At 44.0% G+C, this 23,537-nt stretch overlaps 2 protein-coding genes across 2 annotated transcripts in view; both read right to left on the minus strand.

Annotated features, from left to right (window-relative positions):
- Positions 1-6,939, minus strand: part of fsd1 (fibronectin type III and SPRY domain containing 1) — a 28,453-nt gene extending 21,514 nt beyond the window's left edge. The window contains exons 1-4 of the mRNA XM_017725462.2: positions 6,781-6,939; positions 4,715-4,810; positions 3,249-3,380; positions 267-368 (exon numbers count right to left, since the gene is read on the minus strand). Of these exons, the coding sequence (XP_017580951.1) occupies positions 267-368; positions 3,249-3,380; positions 4,715-4,810; positions 6,781-6,915 (465 nt within the window). The 5' untranslated portion in view covers positions 6,916-6,939. The remainder of the gene's footprint in view (positions 1-266; positions 369-3,248; positions 3,381-4,714; positions 4,811-6,780) is intronic.
- Positions 6,940-8,270: 1,331 nt separating this feature from the next.
- Positions 8,271-23,086, minus strand: ccdc181 (coiled-coil domain containing 181). Its single transcript, XM_017725444.2, has 8 exons — positions 22,899-23,086; positions 20,006-20,135; positions 18,696-18,852; positions 17,871-18,103; positions 16,040-16,528; positions 14,537-14,683; positions 12,579-12,736; positions 8,271-12,328 (listed from the first exon to the last, which is right to left on the minus strand). The coding sequence occupies exons 2-8, from the start codon at positions 20,105-20,107 to the stop codon at positions 12,157-12,159; spliced, it is 1,458 nt and encodes a 485-aa protein (XP_017580933.2). The 5' UTR covers positions 20,108-20,135; positions 22,899-23,086; the 3' UTR covers positions 8,271-12,156.
- Between the last annotated feature and the right edge of the window lie 451 nt (positions 23,087-23,537).

The following is a 23,537-nucleotide window of genomic DNA, read 5'->3' on the forward strand; positions in this document are numbered from 1 at the left end:
TGTGTGGGGAGTGAGCCGTACATTTTGATTACAATGTTGATTACATACTACATCAAACTTTCGTGTCATAAAAGGGATTCATTTTGGATTTCTATAACGTGGGCCCTCAAAAACAAGAATATATGCTGTGATATTCCAATACCATTCGTTAAAAATGCAGATATTCAAATATTTACATATTCAACACAACTACATAAATAAAAAAAGCGAAAAACCTCAGAACCTCCTGATGAAAGTGAGTGTATAAGATAAGATGGGGGGGGCACCTGAGTAAAGCCGTCAGTCTCATTCGAGCAGAGCGTCTGATTGGCCAGTTCCAGCAGCTCCTCTGAACTCTCCAGGGCTTTGGTGCAGGCACTCAGCTGATTCTGAGGAGACACAGCAATGCAGCACAGAAGTCATCACTGCACAGGGGAGTTTACTAGCAGAACCCTAAAAGGGTCTGTATGCAGATCCATATTTCAACCCCCCACTCTCAAAACTTTTCACAGCAGTTACTGAACAACACACAGATGAATAACTTAAGTCTTAATAAGCCACTTAAGATCCTAGGCTACAAACACTTATTATTCAGTATCTTTTTTGAAAAGAGTACCAATAAAGGGTTCTGCTATTGTGATGATGTCAAGCTTGTAACAATACAAAAACCCTTTTAGAACCATTATAAAAAAACTTCTATCTACAGAACATTCTCCATCAATCTGAAGAACCCTTTCACGATGGAAAGAACCTACTTATCATTCAAAGAGGTCTTTGAGTGTTCCTGGTTCTATATAGAACCATTTTATTTACTAAAGAACCCCTGAAGATCTTTTTAAAGAGTGTAGATGAAAAATCTGCAAACTGACTGAGCCACAGGAGTGAGGATTGGAGGCCTGTTGGCGGCCCCTGGACAAGTTAAGGGGTTCAATGATCTTGTGCTACAAGCATATTTGGACACTTTAACCATTTAGTCATTGGTAAACATCAGTGAAGTTCTTTAGTTTACTTCATAAAATGTTTAATAAAATGAATCGATCCAAAGAGAAACATTAAACTGACGATCACCTGGAGAAAAATTCCTACCAGACTGCACTAAGGGTTCCGTAAACCTCGAAGCCTGGGGCTGGTTTTCCTACAGAGTCACTAAGATAGTGCTCAGTAATGGGATCACAAACTCAGATGAGTACAAGGACAAAACCTGCAGGCATCTGCAAAGAAACCGCTGAAACAATAATGATCTAAAAGGCCCGCAGATTTAAAGCTGCACTATGTAGGTTTTGGGGAACTGGAGACCTCTCTGGTGGAAAAGTGTAACTGCACACATGTGGAAGAACATTTTGTCGCATGGGTTGTGCTTCGGAACACTTCCCTGAGTGGATAAATCTGTTGATTGAAAGAGAATCCAAAGAGAAGTTGAACTAGAAGGACGAGATCCAAGGATACGAGTGAATTATTTACCAATATCATCAAGTCTTTATCAGTAAAACGTTGATATTGGGATCATCTGGGGCCTAAATATCAAGCCAGACCTTCTTTTTGAGCCTGTACGCATGATGTTAATACGTAAAGATGTAGAATGTGGACAAAAAAACTCACTGGTAGAGTGACATATCATGATTATATATATATATATACATACACACATATATACACACATAACCATAACAGTCTGTGTTCAGACAGGCCTGGAGGGCTATAAAAAGGATTATACAGAGACTGGATAATCCCAGAGGATCCGTTCCTGCCCACAACTCTGTCCAGCTCCCAGCTGAAGAGTACAGAGCAGTCTGAGCCAGCTGAGGCCTTTTTCATTCTCCAGGTGTGCATATTTAACCACTTGCATATAAAAAGCCCTGGCCTATTAATGATGAATTCATCAGATGGATTTTAATTATCTGTGTTATCAGAGTACATTCAGATGCACACACAAGTGCATACACACCGAACAGGCATAACATTATGAGCACCTCCTTGTTTCTACGCTTTATCAGCTCCACTTACTGTATAGCTGCACTCTGTAGTTCTACAGTTACAGACTGTAGTCCATCTGTTTCTCTGATACTCTGTTACCCTGTTCTTCAGTGGTCAGGACCCCCATGGACCCTCACAGAGCAGGTACTATTTGGTTAGTGGGTCATTCTCAGCACTGCAGTAACACTGGTGGGATGGTGGTGTGTCAGAGTGTGTTGTGCTGGTACGAGCGGATCAGACACAGCAGTGTGCATCCTCATGCTACCCTCAAGCTAGTTTAATCTGAATTGCTTCAGCGATCTTTGGAGGAATAGAACACCTAAAACAAAGCAGGATGGAGCAGACATCAAGCATCTTCCTAAGGAATGAATATGTTAGTGAAAGGTGAGGCTACAAAAATATAAGTTCGCTATACTTTAAGAAATGAGATACGACATGCATCACTATATTTAGCTTTGTTAGAGGTCTGATGAGACAAAAAAACAACCTGAAATCATAGTAAAAACTATGAAAACAGTCAGTTTATTCAACATTTTAAGATTAAGAGACCCTTATTAGTTCCACAATGGGGAAGTTTAACCTCTGCACTTAACCCATCCGAAACACCACATACACACTAGTGAGCACACACACAGTAGTGGGCATGAAGACACTTGCCCGGAGCGGTGGGCAGCTCTATCCACAGCGCCCGGGAAGCAGTTGGGGGTTAGGTGTCTTGCTCAAGTGACTACATGTTACATACTCATACTGTCGGCTCTGGGGATTGAACCGGCGACCTTCCGGTCACAGAGCTGGCCCCCTAACCTCAAGCCCATGACTGCCCCATTTTCCAGACTGCACTGCACTAAATCCAGGTAAACGTGATTATGTTTACAACTGTAATGAAACATATAGTTGGTCAGTGTTCATTAAACGCAGATGCAGATTATCACAATAACGAGCACCATCTCTGAATACTGAAGACTAAATGGTGAATATTGTCATCGTTCCCGCCCTAAAATCCTACCTGCTGCACCAATGTGTTTAAGAAATCTGACATCACATCACAAATACTACAAAAACAACTATATGTCATTATTGACATATATATGAGGACCAGATATAAGAAATGCCATTTCATTACTTCTAGCCATTTTACCAGTATCCAAGTCATCTGTAGGCTTGGAAATTGAGATTTCATGATTCCCTGAGTTTTCCAGGTTTTCCAGGACTGTGAAGAAAGCTGTGAATCGAGTCCTGAAGCCTGGCACTCCAGCAACAGATGCGCAGAAACACTGTTACACAGAACGTCTCACCTGCAGTTCATACGTGCGGCTGGCCCTCTCCTGTTTGATTCGGGTCACCATGCCCTCCTTCAGCTCGTCCAGCACAGCATGCAGAGAACTGAACTCGGACTCCAGATCCTCCTGGACACGCGTGGAGTTCGCCTGCAAAATGTGCACACACACACACCACGACAGCAGCATGGGGCCAATTAGAAAAGCTTTGGCTCTCAGCCAGGCATTTTAAGCAGCTGATCCCATCACACAGGACAGCGTTCTGGACAACCACTGCACTCAGATTTTAGATTTAGATGCTCCAAACCACCTAATTTAACAAGAAAGGCGAGTTGTGGGACAAAGAACTGATTAAAAGCTGCAACTGCACTTCAGGTTTTGAATCTAGGAACTCTGTGGTTCATTAGTCCTCTAGACAAGCATCTGCACCACGCCCATATTCCACTGATTCACACAGACTAGAGAGACACGGTACGTCTTGCTGTCCTGAAATGTATTTATGCGCTTTTATGTACCAAAAAGAGCAAATTAGCCGAGTAAAACTGACCATTTTCCAACCTCTCTTTACAATTAAACAGACTGGCTTTTTTGCTACTGCACCTTTAGGACTGATATACGCAAATAGGCTCTATTCTGATTGGCTGTGCCTCATTCAACTCATTCAAGCACTCAGAGCTGAAACACTCCTTATAACTTTAGCATGAATGGGATGGGGCTTAACTGCTGATATATGTAAACAAGTTGGCTCTCATGACATCACAGAAATGCTGATCTCCAAATGGGCAGTTTTTGCAGTTTAGCTCCACATACAGATTGTTTACATATTACTTTAAGCTTCTTTTATTTAAAAAAAATGAGGGAAATTAAAGTTTCCATGTGGCCCTTTAACAGGCCAGAGCTGGCTGCATGAGCCACGCAGCATTTAGCTACTGGAGACACCGTGAAATAAACTATGAAATCAAATTAAAATGAAACGGAATTGAAACAAAGAAATACGCTCTTTAATCGGCTGCCATCAAATATTAGCAAAAATGGTTCTATATGGAACCATGAACACTCAAAGAACCCTTCGTATGGTTCTCTGCAACATTAAAGAGTTCTTCAGACTGACGGAGAATGTGCTGTAGATAGTTCTATGTAGAACCTTTTGGAAAAGGGTCTTACATAGTGCCAAAAAGCATTCTTCTATTGTAACCCTTTTCTGAGCTACACAGAAAGGTTCTACATAGAACCATAAAAAACACATTCTCCATCAATCTGAAGAAGGCTTTAAGGATGCAAAGAACCCTTTAATCATGCAAAGGGTTCTTTGAGTGTTCTTGGTTCTATAGAGAACCGTTTTCCTCACTAAAGTGCCACTTTTAAGTGTGTAGGTCTTCCAGGCATGAAAGCTGTCCAAGGTAAAAAGATGCACTGGATTATCAACAAACCGTGTACGGTCAAACAGCTGACCAGAAAGGCTCTTTACTCATCTCCTGATGTACCTCTAAGTTCTGCAGACTCTGCTTCAAGCAGCAAATGAAGTTCTGGATCTCCTCATTTTTAAGGGCCAAGGTGGTGACGATCTTCTGGAGGGATTCCTGAAACGCACAAACGTAAAATCAGGCCCAGCTCGGTTCCACACACACACAGCAAGCCTGTCATGTAGCTTAAGCTCTGCAAGACTGATTGTTTAATTGGTTCATTTCATGCCATTGAGAATTGGCAGGCAAATATTCCACAAAAAATGACTATGCATATTAAATTATAATGGAAAAACTAACTATCCTGACTTTTTTGGAGGAGGATATGCCCATTATACTGAATCTTTTACTCCTAGCATCAGGTAAGGCCTAAAGTTGAATTAACAATAGATTTTCAATGGTGAATCAGTACTGGAGCTACAAAGCTTTAAACCCATGTCTGAAAACTGCTTTGTGCACTGGAGAAAAAGTCCAAACTGCTTTGATATGAAAAAATATTTGCCTAGTTGTCAAAACTGACTAGGCATTCTGAAGCAGCCTGGGAGCATTCTGTCGGTGTGGACAGAGTCTGCATTCATAATTTAATAACCTTGCTTTCACCGCTCTAACACGGTGGAGTTGACTCATGAGGTCATTCATAAGCCCGTCATGATGTTAAAATGGGTGATATATGATCAGGCCTGAGAAACAGTGGCGCAATACAGAGGTATGAACCTCAGCTGCACAAACAATAATATCTGTTATTAGAGCTGGGCAGAATACACCCTGGACAGGTGGCCTGGACATCGATGGGCAATATGCCATGTTACAGCGATACATCTGATAATAATGTGAATTATATGAATGATCCAGCAGTTTGTGCAATACGGCTGCCCTCCACACAGCAGGCTGGGGTTCGATTCCCCGTCCAGGCGACACCACACTACACCAATAAGAGTCCTTGTTACATTCACCTACATCTATAACGGACTACACTGTAAGCCAAAATGCATAAATGTAACATAAATAGACACAATAATCACTGTTCCTGCTACTGAGTAGTTTGTTTTTAGCTTTTTAGGTCTATTTTATGCACTTTCAACCATTACTGCCAGGAACTGACAATTATAGTCACTAATAGGTGGACCACGCCCCGAGGCTGGACCCAGACGCTGTCTTATGCGGACAAGTTGGGTGGTCCTATTTTAATCAGTGTAACTTTCTAGCCTTTATGGTAGCTTTAGCTGGCCAGGGACATTTACAGACCAATCAAATGCGTTGTAAATAACACGTGACGCTACTCAGCCAATCAGATCTGTGCATTACGATGAGCGCTGAGACTCGTGTGAGTGACGCCAGGCAAAAAACAGCAGTCAGAGAAGAAAGTGAGGCAGATTATTTTACATGAAGTGCTCTAAAAAGAGAAAACTGACAATACTGTATTTGATTTGACATTCAGTTGTTGACTACGTACGATGTAGATATAAGTACTGCTGCGGTATAATATCTATATATATAATAACATCTACTGTGTGCCTCAGACTGTTTTGATAGAACAGTTTAAAATCCATATAAGTAAAAATAAACAAAACAAGCAGTAGATTTCCTTTCTGGAACAACACTGTAAGAAATTTTAACAGAATAAAAAAGGCTTGTTAAATGTCCTTTTCGCGCAAGCAGGACTCTAAATATCTATATATATATATATAATATAAATATCAGCCGATATCGTGATAGCGTTGGGAAATATCGCGATACTGAATGTGATCCAGCTCGCCCAGCCCTGAGCCTGGTTTATGGATTTAATAATCATATCTGCAGAGGGCCATGAGGCGCCGTGTTCAGCAGCGGGAGCTGCCACTTCTCCGCTGATGTTCACTGAAGCCAAAGCCTTCAGACGTTGCTGTTCATCGGTGCTGACCATATTAAAGCGCTAACGATGAAAGCGAGCCCTTGTTTTCGCGGTGTCGCCGGACTAGCGCGCTCTTTTCCGCTGCCACACAGGGCGTGTGCGGGGAAACCGAGCTCGGCTTGATTTCTTTGTTACCCACGAAACCGCCGAGAGCCCCGCCTGTCTCCTCTACACGGTCCAAAAGCTTTTGTTTTACCTTCTGCTCGTCCATGCTGGCGCCCCCGAGAGCCGGTGTGGGAGGTGTTGTTGAGGTTTTTCCCCAGGTCGTCGGTAACCGCGCAGCTCCGCTCAGTCGCCCCGGTACTGATGCTGCTGCTACAGAGCACTGCATCTTCTACAGAGGCCACGGGGAACGAGGAGCGCGCATGCGCGATGGAAAGAGGCGTCCTGGGTAATGTAGTTTTTCACGATGTTGACGTGCCTCGCTTCAAAAGCACCGCTAGTGTCACTAGCGAGGAGTCTGAGGTAAAACGGGTCACTGTAGAGACACCCCGCTGGTGATAAATAAAAATAACGCGTGGCCACGACTTAGTAAGGCGTGGGAACGGGATCATAATGCGTTCCCACGCCTTACTAAGTTTTGACCAAGCATTAGGATCTCTTTCCCATATGTTAATAAGGCTTGCTAAACTTAATTTATATTATTGTCCATCTTATCAGCTCCACTTACTGTATAGCTGCTCTCTGTAGTTCTACAGTTACAGACTGTAGTCCATCTGTTTCTCTGATACTCTGTTACCCTGTTCTTCAGTGGTCAGGACCCCCATGGACCCTCACAGAGCAGGTACTATTTGGGTGGTGGGTCATTCTCAGCACTGCAGTAACACTGATGTGGTGGTGGTGTGTTGTGCTGGTTCGAGTGGATCAGACACAGCAGTGCTGCTGGAGTTTGTGTGTTCACTCACTCATGAAGAATTTTATGATTGGGCTGCTAATGATGCAATATTCTCCAACACGTTTTGACTTTTTAGTAAAAAAATATATAGATATAGAAGACTGATTGTTCCTTTAATAACAAGTGTGATTTGCACACAATCAGAGTCCAATTACCTGCTAAATATGTGTGTATAAGGGCTGATTATTACAGTGACACATTAACCAGATAAATCTGTCACACACAAAGAATATTATCTTCTCTGTTTCTCACCTGCATAAATATATAATGGTAATGTAATCTATAGTACAATAATAAAAATATAATTTATGTTTATATCAAGTCTCACAGTGGTTCAGTAAATAAACTGGTACAGGCCTCTGTTTCTACAGCACCCCTGGATGACACTGACAGATGGAAACTCACAGACACAGGAAACTCACAGTTTCAGTTCTGCCTGCTAGGCCTGATACACCTCTGAAAGGCATTGGTTTTGAGTTACAGTTAAACATGTAATGATTTCCAGCCACAGTTTCAGCATTTCATCACACTTGGTCAGTTTTTGGATATGTGCGTGATTTGACGTCAGATTAATACATACTTATGGCATTAGTGCGGCACACGGTGGTGAGTTTCAAAAAGGCTAATGGGCAACTAGATAAGAAGAATCACCTGATGAAATCATCACATGCTGAGCGATTAGTTAAAGTGCTTAAAGCCTCTCAGAACCTCTGAAAACAGCCTTTCCTGCCTGGATCATTGTACATCAACAAAAGATGAATGGATGTGAGATGAAAGAGTGGAGTCGCTCATTTGTTCACGTGCTTGACAACCAAGCACTTTAATCTCTGCCAACTATGAAGGGACAATTTGGAAAAAACGTGGAACTAGAGGAGCTCAGCTATAGCCGTGGTGACTGCAGAAGTGGAGAATTATAGTAGCCGTGGTGACTGCAGAAGTGGAGAATTATAGTAGCCGTGGTGACTGCAGAAGTGGAGAAGTTTGGTTATAGTAGCCGTGGTGACCGCAGAAGTGGAGAAGTTCGGTTATAGTAGCCGTGGTGACCGCAGAAGTGGAGAAGTTCGGTTATAGTAGCCGTGGTGACCGCAGAAGTGGAGAAGTTTGGTTATAGTAGCCGTGGTGACCGCAGAAGTGGAGAAGTTTGGTTATAGTAGCCGTGGTGACCGCAGAAGTGGAGAAGTTTGGTTATAGTAGCCGTGGTGACCGCAGAAGTGGAGAAGTTTGGTTATAGTAGCCGTGGTGACCGCAGAAGTGGAGAAGTTTGGTTATAGTAGCCGTGGTGACCGCAGAAGTGGAGAAGTTTGGTTACAGTAGCCATGGTGACCGCAGAAGTGGAGAAGTTCGGTTATAGTAGCCGTGGTGACCGCAGAAGTGGAGAAGTTCGGTTATAGTAGCCGTGGTGACCGCAGAAGTGGAGAAGTTCGGTTATAGTAGCCGTGGTGACCGCAGAAGTGGAGAAGTTCGGTTATAGTAGCCGTGGTGACCGCAGAAGTGGAGAAGTTCGGTTATAGTAGCCGTGGTGACTGCAGAAGTGGAGAAGTTCAGTTATAGTAGCCGTGGTGACCGCAGAAGTGGAGAAGTTTGGTTACAGTAGCCGTGGTGACCGCAGAAGTGGAGAAGTTCGGTTACAGTAGCCATGGTGACCGCAGAAGTGGAGAAGTTCGGTTATAGTAGCCGTGGTGACCGCAGAAGTGGAGAAGTACGGTTATAATAGCCGTGGTGACCGCAGAAGTGGAGAAGTTCGGTTATAGTAGCCGTGGTGACCACAGAAGTGGAGAAGTTCGGTTATAGTAGCCGTGGTGACCGCAGAAGTGGAGAGGTTCGGTTATAGTAGCCGTGGTGACCGCAGAAGTGGAGAAGTTCGGTTATAGTAGCCGTGGTGACCACAGAAGTGGAGAAGTTCGGTTATAGTAGCCGTGGTGACTGCAGAAGTGGAGAAGTTCGGTTATAGTAGCCGTGGTGACTGCAGAAGTGGAGAGGTTCGGTTATAGTAGCCGTGGTGACCGCAGAAGTGGAGAGGTTTGGTTACAGTTGCCGTGGTGACCGCAGAAGTGGAGAAGTTAAGTTATAGTAGCCGTGGTGACCGCAGAAGTGGAGAGGTTTGATTACAGTAGCCGTGGTGACCGCAGAAGTGGAGAAGTTATAGTAGCCGTGGTGACCGCATAAGTGGAGAGGTTCGGTTATAGTAGCCATGGTGACCGCAGAAGTGGAGAAGTTAAGTTACAGTAGCCGTGGTGATCGCAGAAGTGGAGAAGTTAAGTTATAGTAGCCGTGGTGACCGCAGAAGTGGAGAGGTTCAGTTACAGTAGCCGTGGTGACCACAGAAGTGGAGAAGTTTGGTTATAGTAGCCGTGGTGACCGCAGAAGTGGAGAAGTTTGGTTATAGTAGCCGTGGTGACCGCAGAAGTGGAGAAGTTTGGTTATAGTAGCCGTGGTGACCGCAGAAGTGGAGAGGTTCGGTTACAGTAGCCGTGGTGACTGCAGAAGTGGAGAGGTTCGGTCATAGTAGCCGTGGTGACCACAGAAGTGGAGAGGTTCGGCCATAGTAGCCGTGCTGCAGAACTGAAGAAGGACTGGTTCAGAATCTGTAACTGTCGTTGAACTGGAAGCACTGGATCTTGTTGACGGTGCCCCTGACCCACTGCTCTTCCAACACCAGCCTCCTACGACGCTCTTGAGCGGCCTGCTGCTCCTCTTGCAACTTACTATGGAACTGGAGGGGCTCAATTAAGCCATGGTGACTGCAGGAATGGAGAAGCTCAGTTATGGTAGCCGTGGTGACTGTGGAACTAGAGGATCTCAGTTATGGTAGCTGTGTATTGCACAAGTGCAGGAGCTCAGTTGTGGAAGCCATGGTGACAGTGGTGTTGAAAGAGTGCAGTTATGGTAGTTTTGGCAACTGTGGAATCAGAAGGGTTCAGCTGTTGTAGCCATGGTTAGTGCAAAACTGGAGGAGCTCAGTTATGGTAGCCGCGGTGACTGCGGAACTGGAGGAGCTCAGTTATGGTAGCCGTGGTGACTGCGGAACTGGAGGAGCTCAGTTATGGTAGCCGCGGTGACTGCGGAACTGGAGGAGCTCAGTTATGGTAGCCGTGGTGACTGCGGAACTAGCGGAGCTCAGTTATGGTAGCCGCGGTGACTGCGGAACTGGAGGAGCTCAGTTATGGTAGCCGTGGTGACTGCGGAACTAGCGGAGCTCAGTTATGGTAGCCGTGATGACTGCGGAACTGGAGGAGCTCAGTTATGGTAGCCGTGGTGACTGCGGAACTGGCGGAGCTCAGTTATGGTAGCCGTGGTGACTGCGGAACTGGAGGAGCTCAGTTATGGTAGCCGCGGTGACTGCGGAACTGGAGGAGCTCAGTTATGGTAGCCGTGGCGACTGCGGAACTGGAGGAGGTCAGTTATGGTAGTTGTGGTGACAGCAGAACCGGAGGAGTTCAGTTATGGTATTTGTGGTGACAGCAGAACCGGAGGAGCTCAGTTATGGGAGCTGTGGCAACTGTGGAACTGGAGGAGGTCAGTTATGGTAGCCGTGGTGACTGCGTTATTAAAGGAGTTCAGTTATGGGAGCTGTGGCAACTGTGGAACTGGAGGAGGTCAGTTATGGTAGCCGTGGTGACTGCGTTATTAAAGGAGTTCAGTTATGGGAGCTGTGGTGACTGCGGAACTGAAGGAGTTCAGTTATGGTAGCCGTGGTGACTGCGGAACTGGAGGAGGTCAGTTATGGTAGCTGTGGCGACTGCGGAACTGAAGGAGTTCAGTTATGGTAGCTGTGGCGACTGCGGAACTGGAGGAGCTCAGTTATGGGAGCTGTGGCGACTGCGGAACTGGAGGAGGTCAGTTATGGTAGCTGTGGCGACTGCGGAACTGGAGGAGCTCAGTTATGGGAGCTGTGGCGACTGCGGAACTGGAGGAGGTCAGTTATGGTAGCTGTGGCGACTGCGGAACTGGAGGAGCTCAGTTATGGGAGCTGTGGCGACTGCGGAACTGGAGGAGGTCAGTTATGGGAGCTGTGGCGACTGCGGAACTGGAGGAGGTCAGTTATGGTAGCTGTGGCGACTGTGGAACTGGAGGAGGTCAGTTATGGTAGCCGTGGCGACTGCGGAACTGGAGGAGGTCAGTTATGGGAGCTGTGGCGACTGTGGAACTGGAGGAGGTCAGTTATGGGAGCTGTGGCGACTGTGGAACTGGAGGAGGTCAGTTATGGTAGCTGTGGCGACTGTGGAACTGGAGGAGGTCAGTTATGGTAGCCGTGGCGACTGCGGAACTGGAGGAGGTCAGTTATGGTAGCTGTGGCGACTGCGTTATTGAAGGAGTTCAGTTATGGTAGCTGTGGCGACTGCGGAACTGGAGGAGGTCAGTTATGGTAGCTGTGGCGACTGCGTTATTGAAGGAGTTCAGTTATGGGAGCTGTGGCGACTGCGTTATTGAAGGAGGTCAGTTATGGGAGCTGTGGCGACTGTGGAACTGGAGGAGGTCAGTTATGGGAGCTGTGGCGACTGTGGAACTGGAGGAGGTCAGTTATGGGAGCTGTGGCGACTGTGGAACTGGAGGAGGTCAGTTATGGTAGCTGTGGCGACTGCGTTATTGAAGGAGTTCAGTTATGGTAGCTGTGGCGACTGCGTTATTGAAGGAGTTCAGTTATGGGAGCTGTGGCGACTGCAGTACAGGAGGAGCTCAGAATCTGTAGCCGTAAGGGTCGTTGAAGCGAAAGGACTGGATCTCGTTGACAGTGCAGAGGAGGTCCCGCATGCGCCTGGCCTGCCGCTCTTCAAACACCAGCCTCCTGGAACGCTCTCGAGCAGCCTGCTGCTCCGCCCGCTTCTCCTCCCGCTTCCTCCTCAACCACCTGCAAGAAAGCACAGGCTGTTTCAGAGCCCGCCAACTCTCTGCCAGTGAAATCGACAAAAACATGACAAATAAGTAAGTCATCAAATTATATCATGATGCACTACTTGTCCAAAAGTTTGTAGACACCTGCAAATCTGTTTCTTCTGAGTGAAGCACAAATTTTCCAAAATAATACTTCAGTTCAGCAAGAAAGTACAAGTACTCCAGTATTTTCCACCCTTGTTCTCCACACTGCAGTGGTGACTCACAGTCTGAAGGCTTTCTCGGACTCCTCTGGTCGGTGGATGTAGATGCTGCTCTCTTGCTCCAGCCTCTTCATCTCCTCCAGCTGCTTCTCCTTCAGCTGCTGCTCATGCTTCCTCTGTAACCACAGCTTAAACGCCTCCTCTGGATCGCAGCACTCCCGCTGCACACGTGCAGAGACAGACAGACAGACAGACAGACAGAGCCTCAGCTAATCTCATCCAGCAATAAGCATGTAACCTTTTTTAAGCCAAAATAACATTTTCAGGATACGCCAAAGGACCCATATCATAGGAAACTGAATTTTCCCCACTTTTTGAAAGATTAGTTTGAGGTAGAGTGTAAACATTGCTTTGTGATGTCACAAAAACCAACTCATTTACCTCTATACACCTGTTCGGCCTACAGCAGTCAACAGCCTCATCCATTCATGCTGAAGTTATAAGTAGTGTTTCAGCCTGGACTGCTTCATTATTGCTGCACAATACAAGGCAGCCAATCAGAACAGAGCTCATTTACATGTATCTGTCTTCAAGGCACAAGAAAAGAAGCCTGTTTAATTCTAAAGGATAAAGGGAGGTTGTAAAAATGAATTACGACGGTTTTTGATACAATCATAAAAAATCTCAGGGGAAATTATATATAAAATACAAGAGGAAAGCTGGATACGGGCCCTTTAAGATCATCCTCCTTGTTCTGCATATGAAAGGAGCGATTTCTTTTTATTTATGTGGAATATTCTACCAACAAACACTTGTCAGGAAAAAAAATCTAAAGTCACATTTCTTTACCTTTAGCATTGAAGTAGCTTTTAATGGCATGCTATTTACTTTTATATTACTGTAATTGTACTTTTTTCTGTTTTTTTACACTTTTTAACCTTTACTATTTTGTGTTTTTAAATTTGCGGTTCACTTTAATTTGTTGCATTACTTTTTTTTTCTCTCTTTAGTTTATTTGTCTTTATTTCACTCACTTCTGTTCCTGTTTTTCACTTCACCATGAAAATCTGCATTTTAAATGTACAGAAGTTATGCACATACACTCTGTGTTATTATTACTATTATTACCCCCCCATTCCAGCCCTGACCAACACAGACAGGACTTACAAACAAAAACCGATCATAGACGCAACATAAGACACATGAAAGTTGAGTTACATCATTCACAATGTAAGCGAGCTTAAGGGTTTTAGATACTCTTTAAATCCATGTATCCAGCAGCACTGCTAATTCTTACAGATGATAGTTCAAGACATAAGATATCCAATAAGGTATGGAGTCACCAGTGGTGGACAGTAACTGTAAATACTTTAGTACTTTTACTCAAGTGGAGGTCTAAAGGGAGGAACTTCTACTTTTACTGGAGGAATATTTTACCTTGGGTGTCTCTACTTTAACTCAAGTAGATGATCTGTGTACTTCGTCCACCTCTGGGAGCCAGTGATGTCTATACAGGTCGTGAGGGGGTAGCCAAAGATGGTTCTTCAAGGTTCTTCTTTAGTAAAGACAATGGTTCTATGAACCATGAACACTCAAAGAACCTTTGCATGGTTAAAGGATTCCTCACATGGTAAAATGGTTCTTCAGACTGAAGGAGAATGTGACGCAGATGGTTCTTTATAGAAGGTTTTCTATTGATATGATGTCAAGCTTGTAACAATAGAAGAACCGCTTTGGCACTATATAGAACCATTTTCAAATATGTTCTATATAGAACCATACAAACACATTCTCCATCAATTTGAAGAACCATTTCGCCAGGCAAAGTTCCCTTTAATCATGCAAAGGTTCTATATAGAACCATTGTGTTTACTAAGGAACCTTTGAAGAAGCATCTTCAATAAACCACTGTCATATGTACTGTAGTTTTTCTGTTAAAACAGGTTGCCATTGCTCCTGGAGGAAAGAGAAAGGTGGACTGTGTGGGTTGTTAATGTGCTGGTGCCCCCTGCTGGACACACCTTGCAGCTCATCTTCTCCATCTCCTGAGCTCTGTGCACTCTCCTCTCCTCCTGCAGCTGCTGCCTCTTCTTCAGCAGCCACGCCCGGAAGGCCAATTCATTGGTCTGACGCTTCTGCTCCTCTTCCTCACGCCTCCGCTCCTCCTCCTGCCCGCTCGAGAGAGAGACAGAGAGAGATAGAGAGAGAGAAAAAAAGAGGGAGAGAGAGAGAAAGACAGAGACAGAGAGAGAGACAGAGAGAGAGAGAGAGAGACAGACAGAGAGAGAGAGAGAGAGAGAGAGACAACAGAGAGAAAGAGAGAGAGAGAGAGACAGACAGAGAGAGAGAGAGAGAGAGAGAGAGAGAGAGAGAGAGAGAGACAGACAGACAGAGAGACAGACAGAGAGAGAGAGACAGACAGAGAGAGAGAGAGAGAGAGAGAGACAGACAGAGAGAGAGAGAGAGAGAGAGAGACAGACAGACAGACAGACAGAGAGAGAGAGAGAGAATTTTAGTGGGATGGTGGTAGATGTGAGCATTAGACTTGCTGGGCAGTGCTTTCTGATCTGACTTACATTTGAACATGGTTACACAGGCACAGTTGTGTGCAAAAGTTTGGGCACCCCTGGTCCAATGACATTTGGTGTTGATTTTCTGAGTGTAAACAAGTGAACACGTCCTCTACAGAGACACGTTTCTGCACATTTTAATACAAAATTACTATTTATTTGGTGAATTTAACATTTTGGGAAAAAAATACAACATAAAATGTGGGCAACAAATAAAAATGTGTGCAAAAGAAAATCATATCTGATTTTCTCCAATATGTTAAACTCAGTAAACACAGATCAGCCTTGTGCTTGTTTCTACGCTCACTGTCCACTTTATCAGCTCCACTTACTGTATAGCTGCACTCTGTAGTTCTACAGTTACAGACTGTAGTCCATCTGTTTCTCTGATACTCTGTTACCCTGTTCTTCAGTGGTCAGGACCCCCATGGACCCTCACAGAGCAGGTACTGTTTGGGTGGTGGATCATTCTCAGCACTGCAGTAACACTGATGTGGTGGTGGTGTGTTGGTGTGTTGTGCTGGTCTGAGTGGATCAGACACAGCAGTGCTGCTGGAGTTTTTAAACACCTCAGTGTCACTGCTGGACTGAGAATAGTCCACCAACCAAAAATATCCAGCCAACAGCGTCCTGTGACCACTGATGAAGGACTAGAGGATGACCAACACAAACTGTGCAGCAGCAGATGAGCTGTCGTCTCTGACTTTACATCTACAAGGTGGACCGACGAGATAGGAGTGTCTAATATAGTGGACAGTGAGCGCAGAAACAAGGAGGTGGACTTAATGAAGGGGCAGGTCAGCGCATTTTCACTTCAATCAACAGAACATGTCATTTGACTGGGGTGTCCAACTGTATGTAAATGCAATCTGACCTTAAACTCCTTCATTACAAAACAAAACGGGCCCTTTAACCATAATCACTCCATATTGTTCTGTCCATAGTTGTGCCCACCTCTCTAGCCTGTCTCTCTCTCTTCTGCTGCTGTTTGGTCAGGAGCTCTTTCTGCTGTGGTGAGAGGGTGAAGGTGGCGTGTGCTGGAGCTCCGTTAGCGGACTGGACCCTGCGCTTGCTGTCCGGCCTGCCTGCTGTCCTGTGCGTGTGGCTGGCTGAGTTTGGCCGCACTCGGGGCTGTGATGGAGGTTTGGGGACGTGTAGGGGTTCGGGAGCCGCAGGTTTCGGGGAAGAAGAGGGGCTTTTGCTGGTTTCGAGTCGTGGGGATCCTCTGGGACCATCGCTATGGGAAACAGACAGAGGCGGCAGCAGGCCCTGGCTCTCCACCTCCCTTAGACTGACCAGGTCAAACTTTCCATCCTTCTCCACCAGCACTCGTCCCTCTCTCGCCCCCTCTCTCCCTACATCCACACCCTGGCTCTCCTCCTGCGGAGAGATCCTCAGCTTCAGCATCTGATCGGACACGACCCCGTCCACTTCAGAGTCCACCTTACAGAGAACAAGATGACATGAATTCAGTTTAGGCAATGCAACAGCAAATGAACTGGTTCACTCTCTCTTGCTGGCATGAGAGCACTCAGTGCAGGTGACTGTGGATTTAATGAGCCCTCCAGGGGCATTTATAACATTTGTGTGGTTTTACTATACTATGCTGTTTCCAAAAAGTTGGTATGCTGTGCAAAATGTAAATAAAAACTGAATGCAGTGATGTACAGTACGAGTGCCCCCTCACATTTCTGCAAATATTTTATATCTTTTCATGGGACGTCACTTGAACCTTGGATATAACTTAAAGTACTCTGTGTGCAGCTTGTACAGCAGTGCAGATTTACTGTCCTCTGAAAAGAACTCAACACACAGACATTAATGTATAGCTGGCAACACAAGTGAGTCCACCTCACAGTGCACAGTCCAAATTGTGCTCAAAGTGTCAATATTCTGTGTGAAGCCAACCTCTGGATATAACACTGAACATGTGGACTCAACTTCTGTGGTCGACCCTGGCGAGGTCTGTTCAGAGTGGAACCTGTCCTGGAAAACCGCTGTATGACCTTGGCCACCGTGCTAAAGCTCAGTTTAGGGTGTTAGCAGTCTTATATCCAAGTTTCTTTTCTATACTGTCGTCCCATGAAAAGATATAATAAAATATGTGAGGGGTGTGAGATACTGTACATATTAAATGAAAGTTAAAGCTCTACAATACAAAGAAGAAACCATACATGAACATGATCCAGAAACGCTGCCGTGTTCTCTGGGCCTGAGTTTATTCAAGATGGACCGAGGTGAAATGGAAAGTGTCCTGTGGTCCAATAAATCAAAATCTGAAATTCTTCATGGAAATCATAAAGACTGTGTCCTCTGGGCCAAAGCGGAGGGACCATCTGGCTTGAGTTCAAAAGCCAGCATATATGATAATGTGTTAATAATGAATAATAATTAAATAGTGAATTATGCTGTCATTTACGAAGTGTTTATTTCTTTCTTTTCTAACTGATGTGGTCATTTTTTTTTCTTATTTGCTTCAACTGTAAGTAAATCAATTAAAAAAAAAAAAGTCTAGACTGAAATCCTGCAATGATCTATCTGCATCCTGACGGCCAGGAACAGAATAATGTTTAATCGTTTTCCCACATCTTCCACTCCAATACCATGTCACTCCGCACCATGTCAATGGGAATGGGTGGGGCTAAACGGTTGTGCGCTTCATCGTCTTGATTAATTAACCACAGCTTAGCTTTTGCAGCTTAGTTTTGAATTTGTTAACTTGTACACCAAACACTTTTATTATAAAAAGTGAGGAAAATTTGCTTTTGCTTTTTTGTCTTCTTACCCCCAGCACAGGACTGGAGTCCCCATAGGGGGCGCTCTGCAGACTGTTTGAGCTGTAGTCCTGAGCTGGCACTACCAAGTCCACCAACGTGTCTTTAAACTGCAGCCGTCTGCGGCGCGTCTGGTCAGGAGCCTCCTGATCCTGCAGCTGCCTGTTGGCCTGTTCGATCTTCTGCAGCATCATTTTCTTTTCTTCCTCCAGCTCGTCATCATCCTCAGCCTGTATTGCAGCAACTAGACAGACAGATAGATAGACAGATAGATAGACAGATAGACAGACAGACAGTTAGATACAGAGACAGACAGACAGATAGATAGATAGATAGATAGATAGATAGATAGATAGATAGATAGATAGATAGATAGATAGTAAATAAGTAATAGACAGACAGACAGACAGACAGACAGACAGACAGACAGACAGACAGATAGATAGATAGTAAATAAGTAATAGACAGACAGACAGACAGACAGACAGACAGACAGATAGATAGATAGATAGATAGATAGATAGATAGATAGATAGATAGATAGATAGATAGACAGATAGCTAGATAGATAGTAAATAAGTAATAGACAGACAGACAGACAGACAGATAGATAAGTAATAGACAGACAGACAGACAGACAGACAGACAGACAGATAGATAGATAGATAGATAGACAGACAGACAGACAGACAGACAGACAGATAGACAGATAGATAGATAGATAGATAGTAAATAAGTAATAGACAGACAGACAGACAGACAGACAGACAGACAGATAACCACCATTCAAAGAAAAAACCTTCATATACACAATAACTTCAATCTGAAACATTCACCGTCAGAGTCCTCCAGCGGCTCCATTGGTGTTGGCCATCTTTCTTCTTCTCCATCATCCTCTGCGACCCTCTCAATCTGCCCTTCATCACCCTCCCTCACTCCCTCCTCATCCTCTCCTAACTCTCTGTCTATCTGAGCTTCAATGTCTTCATCATCCTGTAATGATGACAACAGAAGTATTAACCCTTTAAGGTCTCAGAGCTTTAAACACAAATCCTCACTGTCACAACTACAGAACTTATGCATTAGTTAAAAATAGTTACTGAATAATTCACAGTAGATACTGAAAAACTCATAGTAGATACTGAAAAACTCATAGTAGATACTGAATTCATAGTAGATCCTGAATAATTCATAGTAGATCCTGAAAAACTCATAGTAGATACTGAAAAACTCACAGTAGATACTGAAAAACTCATAGTAGATCCTGAAAAACTCATAGTAGATACTGAAAAACTCACAGTAGATACTGAAAAACTCATAGTAGATACTGAAAAACTCATAGTAGATACTGAATTCATAGTAGATCCTGAATAATTCATAGTAGATCCTGAAAAACTCATAGTAGATACTGAAAAACTCACAGTAGATACTGAAAAACTCATAGTAGATACTGAAAAACTCATAGTAGATCCTGAAAAACTCATAGTAGATACTGAATAATTCACAGTAGATACTGAATAATTCATAGTGGATGCTGTATAATATATAGCGAGTATTTTATAATTCACAGTAGACACTAAACAATGAATTTAAGTTGCTGAGTAATTCATAGAAGTGACTGAATCATTCACAGTGGACAATAAATAATGTATAATAGATACTAAATAATTCATAGTAGTTGCTGAATAATCCACAGGAGAACTGTACTGTTGCACTGTTACCCCAAACGCAGTTGATGACGAGAAAAGTCCTGTTTGTTGTCTGTCTGATTTCATTTTGCCCTGGAACTAAAACAGCTAACAAAGGTCTATTAGATTATCATTGTCGTTCCACTGCACAACTAAAGAAGCAGCTTCAGACACCAAACATGACTCGGCTGATCGAGTACACATGCAGGGTTTTACTCCTTTAACTGAATAAAAATCTTGCAGATCAAGGCGTTAAGTGGCACGATCAAGGCAGGAGTGATATGAGGCACAGTGTGGGCTACTGAGTGAGCGCAGTGTAAACAGAGACAGATGCATAGAGAGAGTGTGTGTGTGTGTGTGTGTTTAATAATGTATGTAATAGTTGTGAGTCTGAGTGAAAGTGTGTGTCGGCAGGATGGATTTCACACACAGCACGGCATGTGCTCAAACACACTCACCTGCTCCTCGCTCTTACTCTCCTCGCTGATCAGCCAGTCCAGATCTTTCTCAAAGTCGTCCTCATATTCCTCCTGAGCGTTACTGCTCACCACCACACTCATCCCCTCTCTCCCCCTCTCTCTCCTCTCACTAAAAGAAATGAATAAAAATGTACAAATGACAATTTTCTGCATAATTAAACGGTTAAGATGTAAACAGAGTCATTCGGAGCGGTTTGGTGTGAAACGCTCTGTTCTAGAGAAACTTACAGACTCAGAATAGTTCACAGTGGTGGTGATAGGAACCAGACGTCCACCTCTAAAAGCTCCTCACAGAAAGTTCCTGGTTATGAATTCACTGACTAATGAATGAGATGCTGTTTTATGACAGCTTTGAGAAGATTTTGTTCAAATAGTTCCCAAAGAAAACTGATTATTCCAGATTTCCCACTATTTTCCTATTTTCCATCATCAACATTCCATATAAACTCAGAAGACTCGTGTAGGTTCTCTGGTGGTTCTGGATGGTAAATAAAATGTCTATATCTGCGTTGTAGTCATGGCAACGCCTGGTTCCCATCACCACCACTGTAAAGTTGTCTGAACCACTTCACACCAAACCCTCTGAATCTCCGTTTACACCTCACACATTGAACTATGCAGAGATTTTGAAGAACCAGTGAGATTCACCTTTAACCCCCTTCAAGGAAGAAACTGTATTTATTTACCCTTTATGGATTTAACTCGTTCTTTAAATCAGTCAGTAAAGCTTTATGGAATAGCTTGTTATTATAATGCTATTTATTATCAATACCGTGTGACACCAATACGCACATTATACCCCTCGGCATTCAAAACGATGAGGTCATAAATCCCACTGTGGTTAATTCAATAGACATAAAGATCCATCTTTGTACCATTTCACAAAGAGTAGAGGTGCCAGCTGCTTTTGTATGAATGTATAAAAATCACCATAAACACAGTTTCAGTTTGTTGCTCTGCAGAAAAAAAGCTGCGGCACCTGCTGCCATGTGTTGTACTGATCTAGTGACCGACACTCACACGTAAACACTGCAGTGTGAGCGTGTCAAACTACAGAAGCCCATTCTGACCAAGCACCACAAATATCTACTGTTTCTGACAGAAATATGTCAACAGATTGACTTAGTATAAGAAACCATGACTTATTATATCAAAATATTGACTTAATAATGACTTACAACCCCAAATCCAGTGAAGTTGGGACGTTGTGTAAAACGTAAATAAAAACAGAATACGATGATTTACAAATCCTTTTCAACCTCTATTCAACTGAATACACTACAAAGACGAGATATTTAATGTTCAAACTGATAAACTTTATTGTTTTCTGCAAATATTCACTCATTTTGAATTTGATGCCTGCAACACGTTCCAAAGAAGTTGGGACAGGGGCGTGTTTACCTCTGTGTTACATCACCTTTCCTATTATTCCTATTATGTAGTGTATTCAATTGAATACAGGTTGAAAAGGATTTGCAAATCATCATTTTCTGTTTTTATTTACGTTTTACACAACGTCCCAACTTCACTGGAATTGGGGTTGCATTATATTGACTTAGTATTCCAAATAATGACTTATTATATCAAAATATTTAAGTACTACTCCAAGTAATACTGACTTCCTTTGAGTAAACAAGGACTTATTATGTCCAAATAATGACTTCGTATCTCATTATAATTACTTATTTTCTCAAGTTTTGACTGAGTATTCCAAATAATGACTTACTTTCTTGGGATTTTAAGATACATTATTAGATAAGATACATACGTTATTATTTTGAGATACTAAGTAAAGATTCTTTTGATATGCTGTCAGTAGTTTGAGGAATTAAGTATTATTTTGACATAGTAAATCAATATTTTGAGTAGGTAAGTCGTTATAATGACATTATGTGGCATCACTTTAAAAAATAAGTCTTTATTCTGAGATTCTTTTCCTTCTAATGAAGATAAGGAGACCAGATAAGTCATCATTTAGAGAAAATAAGTCATTATTTCGAGATACTAAGTCAATATTTAAAGTACTGCCATCAGAAACAGAGAAGGTGAAGAATCCACAGGTGATGCTTTTTCTCCTCCACTTGAAAGTGGTGGGCTTCCATACACAGACCTCTTTGGGGTCTACATTCTACCCGTGTGTGTGTGTGTGTGTGTGTGAGTGAGAGAGAGTGTGTGTGTGTGTGAGTGAGAGAGAGTGTGTGTGTGTGTGTGTGTGTGTGTGTGTGTGTGTGTGTGTGTGTGTGTGTGTGTGTGTGAGTGAGAGAGAGTGTGTGTGTGTGTGTGTGTGAGAGAGAGAGTGTGTGTGTGTGTGAGTGAGAGAGAGAGTGTGTGTGTGTGTGAGTGAGAGAGACAGTGTGTGTGTGTGTGTGAGTGAGAGAGAGTGTGTGTGTGTGTGAGTGAGAGAGAGTGTGTGTGTGTGTGTGAGAGAGAGAGTGTGTGTGTGTGTGTGAGAGAGAGAGAGTGTGTGTGTGTGTGTGTGTGAGTGAGTGAGAGAGTGTGTGTGTGTGTGTGAGTGAGAGGTGTGTGTGTGTGTGTGTGAGTGAGTGAGTGAGAGAGAGTGTGTGTGTGTGTGTGTGTGTGTGTGAGTGAGAGAGTGTGTGTGTGTGTGAGTGAGTGAGTGAGAGAGAGTGTGAGTGAGAGAGAGTGTGTGTGTGTGTGAGTGAGAGAGAGTGTGTGTGTGTGTGTGTGTGAGAGAGAGAGAGTGTGTGTGTGTGTGTGAGAGAGAGAGAGTGTGTGTGTGTGTGTGTGTGTGTGTGTGTGTGTGTGTGTGTGTGTGTGTGTGTGTGTGTGTGTGTGGACTGTTTTGACCGAACTGAACGCGCTCGCGCACTCAGCAGACGCTCGCTCGAGCACTGCGGGGTGATGGACTCACCTGTCGAGGTGACGCCGCTCTGGAGTCTCACGCGGAGTTCTGAGGTGAATCGGTCAGTTCTTCTGATCGGTCAGTTCTTCTGATCGGTCAGTTTATCAGCGGCTCTGTTTGCACGCGCGCTCTTCTTTTCCGCTCACCTGTGCGCGCGGACACTTCACCTTTAATCCCCCACAAGCCGCCCGGAGCAGGTGTCGTCATGGAGACGTACAACACGGCCCGAGCACGCATGCGCTGCGCGCAGGCTGAGGCCGCGTTCACAGCGGCCGCGTGTTTTCAGCAGTTTCCCAGAGTGAGCAGCGCCATCCACTGACCACTGACCACCGACCACTGACCACTGACTTCCCCGTGGGGTGTTTTCCTACTGCTTCTGTCTTGACCTCTACCTAGACTCCCAGAATTCCTCTTAAAAGTCTCTTAAAATACTTTTTATTTTTAACGACCCTTTATTTTACTTATTTGCAAACTCGCCTGAACCAAAACAACTTCTGTTACTGAGGTGAAGCTTTTTGGTGGTCTTAGGACTCTTGGTGCCCGAGGACTCTTATTGGTATAGTGTATTGAACCCCACTGTAGACTGTAGACCCCCCTACACTACCAATAAGAGTCATTGGGCAAGACTCCTAACACCACCTTGGCCTC

This window comes from Pygocentrus nattereri, chromosome 28 (assembly GCF_015220715.1).
Source record: "Pygocentrus nattereri isolate fPygNat1 chromosome 28, fPygNat1.pri, whole genome shotgun sequence".
Taxonomy (NCBI): Eukaryota; Metazoa; Chordata; class Actinopteri; order Characiformes; family Serrasalmidae; genus Pygocentrus; species Pygocentrus nattereri.

What these genes read in the sequence shown, in the direction of transcription:
- ccdc181 (XM_017725444.2), bottom strand. Translation starts at nt 20,107, where the DNA reads ATGAGTGTGGTGGTGAGCAGTAACGCTCAGGAGGAATATGAGGACGAC. An exon ending in ACTCCAGTCCTGTGCTGGGG is followed by an intron (nt 16,529 to 17,870) that starts GTAAGAAGACAA and finishes GTTCTCTGTAAG; the next exon opens with GTGGACTCTGAAGTGGACGG. An exon ending in GAGAGAGACAGGCTAGAGAG is followed by an intron (nt 14,684 to 16,039) that starts GTGGGCACAACT and finishes TCGAGCGGGCAG; the next exon opens with GAGGAGGAGCGGAGGCGTGA.